The 10551-nt window shown below is 54.1% G+C and overlaps 3 protein-coding genes and 1 non-coding gene across 4 annotated transcripts; 3 read left to right on the plus strand and 1 right to left on the minus strand.

The window, feature by feature from the left end:
- Positions 1-138: 138 nt before the first annotated feature.
- Positions 139-3040, minus strand: J4E79_000862 (uncharacterized protein; the record flags this gene model as incomplete). Its single annotated transcript, XM_049349774.1, has 3 exons — positions 139-2633; positions 2877-2899; positions 2985-3040. 3 exons carry the CDS (start codon positions 3038-3040, stop codon positions 139-141), a joined length of 2574 nt encoding a protein of 857 aa, XP_049216561.1.
- A 290-nt stretch (positions 3041-3330) lies between these two features.
- J4E79_000863 (uncharacterized protein) lies at positions 3331-5299 on the plus strand (the record flags this gene model as incomplete). The annotated part of the gene is made up of 3 exons (XM_049349775.1): positions 3331-3747; positions 3929-4382; positions 4431-5299. 3 exons carry the CDS (start codon positions 3331-3333, stop codon positions 5297-5299), a joined length of 1740 nt encoding a protein of 579 aa, XP_049216562.1.
- Positions 5300-7095: 1796 nt separating this feature from the next.
- J4E79_000864 (uncharacterized protein) lies at positions 7096-9311 on the plus strand (the record flags this gene model as incomplete). Its single annotated transcript, XM_049349776.1, has 6 exons — positions 7096-7531; positions 7582-8003; positions 8057-8257; positions 8360-8486; positions 8540-8659; positions 8710-9311. 6 exons carry the CDS (start codon positions 7096-7098, stop codon positions 9309-9311), a joined length of 1908 nt encoding a protein of 635 aa, XP_049216563.1.
- A 377-nt stretch (positions 9312-9688) lies between these two features.
- On the plus strand, positions 9689-9760 carry J4E79_000865. Its single transcript has one exon. It is a non-coding gene; the product is annotated as a tRNA-Met (tRNA).
- The last annotated feature ends 791 nt before the right edge of the window (positions 9761-10551 follow it).

The raw sequence follows: 10551 nt of genomic DNA on the forward strand, positions 1-10551 counted from the left end.
GGGGATACTAGATAGATTTAAAGCATATTGCGCATATTGCATTGAGATGGTTTGGAATACATACACACAACTTTCTATACTACATTTTCTACTCGTACACTCCCCTTACATCCCCCCTCTCTTCCCCCCTCTAGATCTCTAGAATTCCCTCAACGCATCCAAAACATCCTTCTGCCTCTGACTTCCCATCTTCTCAAACCCATCTACACTCATCACAAACGTGCCCCTCCCGCCCGTCAACGCCCTCAACTGATTCAAATACCCCACCATCTCCTTCAGCGGCACCCTAGCTACAATCTGTCTCTGGCTGTCGCTCAGGCCGCTACCCATATCACCCGTCCCCGACGCGAAGGGGTCGGGGGGCGTGTAGATAAGGTGCGGGTCGATACGGGGAAGGGCATCATCAGAAGATGATGAAGAAGATGAAGTTAGGGACGAAGACTCCGAGCCGTCGAGTGAGAGGATTTGTCCGCCGCGTGAGGAGGTAATGTCTTGGACTACGGCGCCCATACTACCTTCGTTGACGAAGATTGTTACGTTCATGACCGGTTCCATGAGTGTGGCTGGCGCGGCGTCACTTGCTGTACGCAGGCTATGCGATACAGCAGCGCGCGCCGCCATCGATATCGCCGTCGGCGTTGTTTCAGGGAAGAGATGCGCACTCGCATCCAGTGTGAGCGTAATCCGGGTGTTTGCGACGGGAAACCCGTTGAAAGGGCCGCGGGCGAGGGCCGCGGATGTACCGGCTTGCAGGGCGTGCAGGATACCGGGGAGGGAGAGGTGTGGGGGGATGTGCTGTTTATGAGACGAGGAGTCGAGGGATGAGAGCGGGGGGTGGTGGATGTGGAGGTGGTTGTTGTCGGGGAGGGGGTATGTGGTTTCGAATTGGTTTGAGCGTAAGTGTCGTTCGTTGATTTGGTTTTGGGCTGGGGAAAGCGGGATGGAGTTGCTGTCTTCTACGCTTTCCACAGAAGCGGTTGTAGCTGCTTTGGTTTGTTTCCCCGCAACGAGTTTATCTAGTGTGTAGGTGTACGGCTCGGTTGGCGTCATCGTGGTGATGGTTTCTCTATATCCGATTTCTATCTTTCCGATGCGTGCTTTGGCTTTGAAATCGTTGAGTAACCTGTCTCGTGCGATTTCCAGATGCAAATCGCCCATGCCGGCCAGATGAGTTTGCCCGGATTCTTCGTCGATGGAAAGGTGCAGACTGGGGTCTTCACGCAGTAGGATGGCCAGACTTTCTTGGACGTGTTTCTGTTCACTGAGACTGTTCGGTTCGATGCTGGTGAAGAAGACGGGGGGAGGGACGGCGATGGGGCGCAGTTGGAGGGTGTGAAGACCGCCGGGCGGTGTGCCTTTCATTTGAAGGCCGCGGTAGACGATTAACGTGTCCCCGGTTCTGGCGTGCTTGAGCCCGGTTATCACGCCGATTTGGCCGGCGGAGATGCTGTCGACTTCTACGGCGTCGTTGGCGTACATTTTGAGCAGGCGGGGTGCGCGCTCCGCGAGGGAGAGGTTGGTGTTGTAGAGGGTGGCGCCGCGGTCGATGGAGCCGGAGTAGACGCGGACGTAGACGAGGACGCCGCGTTTGGCGTCGTTGACGACTTTGAAGGCGAGGGCGCAGGCGCTGAGGTTTTTGACTTCTGCGATGGCTAGATCGTTGTTGTTCTGCTGTTGCTTCTTCGATGGCTTGGTGGTCTTCGTTGGTGCTGCCGCTGCGGCACTGAGAAGTGTTGATAGTGTGCTGCTTTGGTTGGAGATGCTGATCTCAGGATCTGGTCGTTCGAGTGGTGAAGGGAGTAGGTCAACGACCGAGTCGAGCAGCGGTTGAACACCGATGTTGCGGAACGAGGCGCCGGCGAAGACTGGGATGACTTTCTGCGGTGCCTGTAGTACGACTCGGCGTAATGACTGCATGATCTGGAGACCAGAGATAGCAAGGTGGTCTTCATCGTGTTCCAAGAAGTGCTCAACCATGACGTCGTCATGTTCGCTCAAGATTTCAACTAGGGCTATCCTCGCCTTCTTGATCTCTTCTGCAAACTTCTCATCAGTCTTGCTAAGATCTTGCAGCCCGAAAGCTTGGATGTCTCTGCCATCGCCACCGGCTTGCCAAAGCATACCGCGTAAGTTGATAGCATCACCGACTCCAACGAAATCGCCATTGCCATTCTTCCACCATGGTATTTGACAGACAGCTGGCCATCCGTGCAGTCTAACGCCTATCTCTTTGACGGTTCGTGAGAACGCGGCGCCCACACGGTCCAGCTTGTTGACAAAAATGATCCTCGGGATGTGGTAATGACCAGCTTGCGTCCACACTTTCTCCGTTTGGGCTTCAACACCGGCGACTCCATCGAGAATACATACAGCACCGTCTAGGACACGAAGCGAACGCAGCACTTCGAAAGTAAAGTCTGCGTGACCGGGCGTGTCGATGAGATTGATGTTGTGGGATGTTGAAGATCTTAGAACATTGTCGAATGAGGCTGGTAGCTGTGGTGGCGGTGGCGGAGTCTGAGTACTTGGTGGTAGGGGAGGCCAGTGGAATGTGATGGCTGCGGATTGAATGGTGATGCCGCGTGCTCGTTCAGCAGGGAGGAAGTCGGTTACTGTCGAGCCTTCGTCGACATCTGTGGGATGTTAGATACAATCCACATATGGCTCCTGAATATATGTATGATCGACCCAAATGGCTATGGCCGGGTTTGAGTGAGGGAGTGGTCGACACAGGCGAAGCACTTGGTCAGAATTCTAAAACGTCTAGAAAAGGAATAGGAATAGAGACAGATAAGGGATAGTGCATGTCTCTCAACTAAAAGCAATTGAAAACGAAAAGAAAGCATGGCATTTAAAGTGTTACAACGGGTACGTACTTCCTATTCGCCTTGTCACTCCGCTGTAGTAGAGCATACGCTCCGTCGTCGTGGTTTTCCCCTACCGAATCGTCAGAACAAATCTAACTAACAGAAGACGGCACTTACCGCATCGATGTGTGCGATGATGCCAATGTTGCGGGTGGCCTTGGAAAGCAGATCATGGTGTGGTTGCGTCGACAGCAACCGCCGTGGAGTCTTCACATGGTGTCGCAAGACTCGACGGGTAGACGTAACCCATCCGACCCTCATGCCCAGTACTGCTCAGTGCGATAGATGGGCGAATTGACAGCGTTTGACTGTTTGGCAGTCGCACGTGATGTGAAGGATGTCGACGTTCGCGCCTTGCCTAGCTCGGCTAATTCCAGGGCAGGTCAGGGCACTCGAGCGACATCATCGCATCACTCGACAGCTCGGTGCAGCTGTCCAGAGCTCCAATTCCCCACCACACACCATGGACTACAGCGCCCACGACCCGGACCACCCCGGCGGCCGCGACCCATGGGCATCGTCGCCCCAGGCCAACCGAACGTCGTTTGGCCAGCCGCCGACCAACGACATCCCCTCATCCCCGCTGCCTCCGCAGGCTTCCCCGTACCATGAAGGTGGTGAGCAGTACGGCTACATGGGCGACCAAGATGCGCAAAGCCGGCCGGGCACGGCGCCAGAGAACGGCGACCATCTGCAACAACCACAGATGCCGGGCCAAGATGCGCCGCGGTCACCCAATGCGCAGCAGGGCCAGCAGCAGCCGCAGCGATACCACGGCAACAGGCCGCAGCGGCAACAGCAACACTACAAGCTCCAGGCCAAGGTCACGGGACTCGAGCGGAATAGCAAGAAGGACCCGATACTGCGATTCGATGTTTACGTACGTCTCCACAACATCGACACGACCGGGCTAGAGGCGCGCGACATAGCGGACATTGAGGCGTGGTGCAAGGTAGACATGTGCTTCTCCGGCATCTCAGTCGGACTGCATAGCTGCACCAATCCTGCCCATACCGCGCACGCCTGGCCCCCATTTTCCACTCCTACTGACCTCTCTCCAGACGAACCTCCCCAAGTTCCGCACCACTCAATTCCGCGATGTCCGACGCCTGCATTCCGAGTTTGTAAAGCTGGGCGAGCATCTCATCTCAGCATGCCCCGAAGCTATTGTGCCTGCAGTACCGCCCGCGACTACTTCGGCAGGCGCAGGCACCGACGAAGACGAGGCACGCCTGAAGACTTCGCTACAACGGTGGCTGAACATTGTATGCAGCAATGACATCCTGATACGCGACGAAGAGATGGTCTTCTTCGTGGAGAGCGACTTTGGCTACAGCCCTGTGGTGCGGAGGAAACAGCCTGCGACTGGCGTGCGCCGCAAGATGATCAAGCAGTTTGCGCCACCACCAGACGACACGCCAGAACTTGCTGCGGCACGACCAGTCGTCAAGGCTTTCTACCTAGGCACAATGGAGGCGGAGCAGAAGCTAGAGAAGGTTGTGAAGCACAGGAGAAGTAGGCGCTTCTAGGCAGACCTTTCAGTCCATGGCTAACATAATCTAGATCTGGGCGTCGCAGAGTCCGACCTCGGTGCCAAATTCGCAGCGCTACATGTCCAAGAAACACACGTTGGTCTCTCACACGCATACAAGAAGCTCGGGAAGGTCATCCAAGCCACGGGCGACTTCCACGCAGCGCAGGGTACTGCCGAAGCTACGACTCTCGGCGACCCTCTCCAATACCACAGCAGCGACGCCTTTATTGCGAAAGAAACCCTCACGAACCGACACATTCTTCTCCGCGAGCTCCTACAAGCACAGTCTGCGACAAAGTCCAAACTATCTGCGGCTGATAGGCTCAAGGCCAGCTCGAGCGTAAAACGGGACAAGGTCGATGAGGCTATCGCAGCCTTGGACGAAGCAAGAAGCCACGAACAATACCTCACAACGAAAGCCCAGCGCGTCACAGCCAACCTCCTACAAGAGCAACGCAAATGGTTCAACAGGACCACACAAGACATGAGGCAAGCGATCCGCGAATACGTCGTGCGAGAAATCGAAGCAGAGCGCCGTACGCTTGCGACACTAGAATCGGTACGACCAGACATCCGCGCTATCGACGGTAGTGGAGGCCTCTCCCGGCTGGGTCGCGAAGCACATCCCACTCAGCGCCGTACACCCATGGCCAGCTCACAAGGTCCCAAGGGCGATGCATGGTCCGGTGTACCGCGGCGCCCAGGTGACGGCCTCAATCGTAGCATGAGCGGCAGTATCGTGGCGCCTTTACCCGAGGCCGATGAGAATGAGGAAGAGTCTGTGAATGGGAGGAAACGTGCAACTAGCAAGGCAGGCAGCCAGAAGGGGATTGAAGAGGATGATGATCGCATTGATGCGAAGAATGCGGCGAGCAGACTGGCTACGACGACGTTCTAGGGACATGCTCGTTTGTGGTAGTCGAAGGGTACGGTGCAAGCATTACTCGACCCTTGTACGGCAGTCAACGCGTGCCTACCTCTAATTACTTGTCAGTTTCAAACGGTATCCACTATCGCGTCTGCGACACGACGGCAGAGGTCGCATTCTCCGCAGAAGATGCTTTAAGCTGGCGTCGAATTAGCGGTAGTAAACGATCATTTTTTCATCTCCATGAACGCGATCAACTTTTCTACGTGTCAGGCTCTCGCATGCCCAACCTGTCCAATGACTAGACATCTTCCTCCGCATCCGCTAGATACGCATCAGGTTGGCCCTACATTCATTCTTGATTAATTCCCAGCATGCAGTACCGGGACCTGCCTCGGCTTTTGACATCCACCTACGGCAGTGAGGGATCCCCAGTCCAGATTGGCGGAAGTGGCAACCACGCACACACTACCTAGTGGCATCAGTTGACCTGGATGTAATTTATACAGCGTGGCGTCGTATATTGCAAAGTATGGGGCTGCATATTGCGTCTTCAGCATCTGGACGCACGGCGGCAGGCTTTCGCGCTGACGCTATTCTAGGCTTGACTAGCCGCGCCGCCTGAACACTCTTCGAGAACTGTGCCACCGTTCTGATCGGTCCTTCATCGTGATGTGATAGTGACTCCCGCGTGCCTCCTGCGGGTCTGGCCGCGCTGTCAGCCTCGATCGAACGGCGATTCGTCGTAGCGCTCTTATATTCCACGTGTTGTGACTGCAACAAACAACGTATCAGACCACCAAAGCTGTAGGAGTCGATACCCCGCATAACACGGCAAACTTATGTCTGGAAGCGAGACAGGGGTTCGGGTTCCCCAACATTACCCAGTCCGGTATACACGAAGGACGCCATGGTTGCTCGAGTTTAAGAGGGTAAGTCTTCTTATCGTCTCACGACGAAGTATATCGCTGTGCCACCGGGGCGCAGAGATCTCGAGCAACGGCTAAGTTTCACTGGGAGAGACCTTGGTGAAGATCACGAAGGGGAATCCTTCATGATGAACAATGAACCTCGGTGGTATTGATGCAGTAACTGGAATTAATCCGCAAAGTCATGTGTAGTAGTTGTAGTAAAGATCAGCCAGCTCATCCGACACCAGGCAGCACATACACACTTGAGGTAGAAACACCGAATGGACCACGACTCCGCAGAACCCAAGAGTGCCAATATCCAGCCGGCTGGATGGGAGCAGGGTGAGCAGCCACCATCTGACCGTAAGCGAGACGTCAACCGCCAACAGCTCCGTGCGGCCCTGCGTTCCGGGTAAAGTGTTGTGCAACTTCAACCTGATCACGCATCATGTGGTTCTTACGGGGCTTTCGCATCTGCGAATAGGAAGAACATAAAGTACGAATTACCGGAAATACTTGTCCTCGATTGGCTTCCTTGGAACCACCAACCCTATTACTCCACACAGTCTATGGACGCCATGGACCGGGATGTCAGAAGGCGAACGTCCAGTTCGGTCAGGCCTCGAAGGAGTGATCATACCCGCAGCCACTGGCGATGTCTAGAGCCTCGGACGCAGCCATGGCAAGCACTCATAATCTAGCGGAGCCCGCGTCCCCTGCAGACGCTTTTGGCTGTCCCATCTCCCTACATTGACGATCTGCTTGTTCAGTCTTGCGATCGCACGTACTCTCACTCCAAACGACGTTCACGCTCCGCTTTCATCACCCCGGATCGACAAGCATCCCGGCATCTCCATCCCCACGCGCCCGCACCCCACATTGGGCACAACCGACGGTCGCAAGTCTAACACAGCCATGCCGAAGGTATTCAGATATCTGAAAACGGCCCTTGCGCCAAACATCGGAAACGCACAACCACGGGAATCTGTCGATAACAGTAATGCGTCGCGCAAAGCATCCTTCACATCTTCGGCCGACGATGCATGGCTGCCAGACTTTGATCCGCTTACCATTTCGGCCTTTGAGCTTTCTGAACTCATGAATGCACAAGCCCTCACAAGTGTGCAGATTGTGCGGTTGTATTTGAAAGAAATTGAACAGCACAACAGAAGAGGAAGACAATTACGTGCATTGATTTCGGTCGCGCCAAAGCATGAAGTGATCAAGATGGCTAGGAAGCTGGACGATGAGCGGGCAAGAGGCAAGATAAGAGGCCCATTACATGGTATCCCGATAGTGTTGAAAGACAACATTATGACCGATGAGAAGCTAGGCATGGACACCACAGTTGGTATGTGGTTAGGTAACTTTGATCGAGACCAGTGACTTACTGCTGTGCAGGATCGTACGCTTTCGTAGGATGCATACCCAAGAAAAGCGCAACAATTGTGGAACGATTGGTCAAACGCGGCATGATCATCATCGGAAAATCGAACCTAACTGAATTCTGCGGTCTCAAGAACCCTTCTATGCCTCCTGGATGGTCAGCAGTCGGTGGACAGTGTCAGTCGCCGTATGTCTCAAGACACATCGCGAAAAGGAAGCTACACTGGGAGCTTTCCGCACCAGGAGGATCATCAACTGGATCCGCAGTCGCAGTAGCCTCAGGTTTCAGCACCCTTGCGATCGGAACAGACACCATCGGATCGTTGATCACGCCCGCAAACCGAGCCGCGCTCTACGCTCTGAAACCCACAGCTGGGCAAATACCAATGGACGGCATCTTCAACCTAAGCAAGACATTCGACGCCGTCGGAGGCATGGTAAGCACATGCGGATGCGTCAGCTCGTACTCCACGCACTGACGGTACCATAGGCCAAATCAGCAAAAGACCTCGTAGCGCTAATGGACGCCATGATGGTTCCCACCAACCGCGAAGAACTCGCAAGCAGTCCACACAGATCATTCAAGATCAAGCCGGATTTCGGGACGCTCCGCATCGGTATCTGCGAGCCGAGTATTTGGAAGGCGTGGCGTAAAAGCGGGCGGATCAATGCTGACGCCGAGCGATTCATGGTGAGTTAGCGCTTACCTCTGCGTACATATGGAAGTATAGAACGCACATTTTGGTGCAGGGGTTGGTGTTGTGTTGGGCCATGCAGTGCTGACATGGTGCAGACGCAGAAATACGATATGATTGTTCAGAGCATGATCGAGATGGGCGTTGATGTGGTGTATCCGGTGGAGTTGCCGAACCAATCGAGTTTGACGATTGATGGCAAGAATTGCTTTGAGCCTGTTGTTTGTGAGTATCGTCCTCTATTGCGCTGGGTGTATACTGATACTGATACGACACAGACTCCGAGTTCAAAGATTGTCTAGCAGAGTTCATTCGCGACTTCAAAGTCACAAAGATGCACTCGCTGGCCGAAATCATCAACTTCAACCTCGACCACCCCGAACTCTGCCTACCACCAAGTACGTCCCTCCAAACCACCCCATCTCCTCCTTTTACTAACACTCCCCAGCCTGCCCCGACCAAAACGACCTAATGGCCGCCCTCCAATCCACAACCAAACGCGAAGAAGTAAACGCCGCGCGCCAACACCTCCAAACCGCCGGCGGACCCGAAGGCCTCGACTACCTCTTCACAACCCTTTCCCTCGACCTCATCGTCGCACCCGGCGACGCCCCCCTCTCCGCCCTCGCAGCCGCAGCCGGCTACCCCACAGCCGCCTGTCCCTTATCCGCGCTCAAACTAAACGGCCAACCTTTCGGCATAACCCTCGCCTCGCGCCCCCACACCGAACACACCCTCCTCCACTTCCTGACCGCCTACGAAAACATCTTTCCGCCCCGCGCGCTCCCCATGCCGTTGAGTTCGGTGCCGCTGCAGGATCCGCACCCGGAGCCGCTGCCTGATCAGCCTATTGTTGATCTGATCCTGCATGAGTGGGATACGAGGCGCTTTAGCTGTAGTGCGGATGCGTTGGCGGATTGGCTTAATGCGCGCTGGCGGAAGAGTGGGTATGAGTTGAGTGCTGAGACGGTTTGTGAGGTGTTGAGGAGTAATGGGAGGATTGCGTTTAGGGGGCTCGGGGATGATGCCGAGGGGGCGTTTTCGAGGTGAGGGGGTTGTGTGATTATGGTTATGTTATGATTATGAGTGTTTTTTGGTGTAAGGTTTTTGGTGTAAGGTTCGTTTAAGTAAATTAGCGCGGCGTCTGGTGGTTTGGGCTTTGTGATTTTGTTGGTACCTAGGTAGGGTTTAGTTGGGGTGTTGGGGTGTTGGGGTGTTGGGTTTTAGCAAGGGATCTCCACAACCAGTCGCTTCTTTGTGAGTCACAGCAGGTTCTTCACGCTACGACCCACAGCTTGCTTGAGCTCCCACACAGAAGTTTTGAGAATTGGTTATGATGATGCAGTGCATTGCGAACCCGTCAGTGACATACCTGCGGCTATATTGTATTGGACTTGGAATTCTTCCATCAACCAATCAACCACAAAAGCTGCTTGGCGCAGCGGAAGCGCGCCGGGCTCATAACCCGGAGGACCTCGGATCGAAACCGAGAGCAGCTAGATTGATTCCTTCTTTTTTGCCAATTTCTTGCACATGCCCTGTTTTCCCTTGCGCACCATGCATACATGCCCAGGTGCTATCTTCCTTTTATCGACATTCTTTTTGCATCAATTCCACGCGCAGAAATTAACATGCTGTCTATATGTTACCTAGGTATGCGTTCCGTGATGAGATTTATCCAGGCACAGAAGGCTCCAGGTCGTTGATTGCTGGCTCCAATCCGACGTAAACCGCGATTCTGACGCATCCTACAAGCCATGGGAATACAACTCGATTGTTCGAAATCTACACAGCAGGTGTCAGTCCTGACATCTGTGTACATCTTTGCGAGTTCATTGGATACGTATTCACAACATAGGTTCTTATGACTAATGATCTTGCAGTGTTCCAAGCATCATAGGCATCAACGATAACCACTACAATGAACCGTCTACTTCAGCCAACATCAGCGCGCGACAGAGCCTGTTCCACTTCTTTTGTCACATGATAATCACATTACACTTGCGCTAGTCTTGGTCAAAGGTCCGCTCAGTCTTCTACATTTGTTGTTCTTCACACCCAGACGCCTACACCTCACCACAACAATTATTTCCAGCCAAGTAAACTGTCATGTCGGCGGCCAACAACATACGTGTTCATGTACGTAATGCAAACACTATTCACGGCGTTATTCATCACGATCTCCTTGCTCGTCATTGTCTCCTCGACGATGCCCGTCACGCTATCGGACCAGACTACACCACCGCGCCCAATCTAGGTTTACTTTCTCGGCTTCCGGTAGAGTTGCAAC

Source organism: Alternaria viburni (genome assembly GCF_023758015.1).
Source record: "Alternaria viburni strain BMP 2772 chromosome Unknown scaffold_1, whole genome shotgun sequence".
Classification (NCBI taxonomy): Eukaryota; Fungi; Ascomycota; class Dothideomycetes; order Pleosporales; family Pleosporaceae; genus Alternaria; species Alternaria viburni.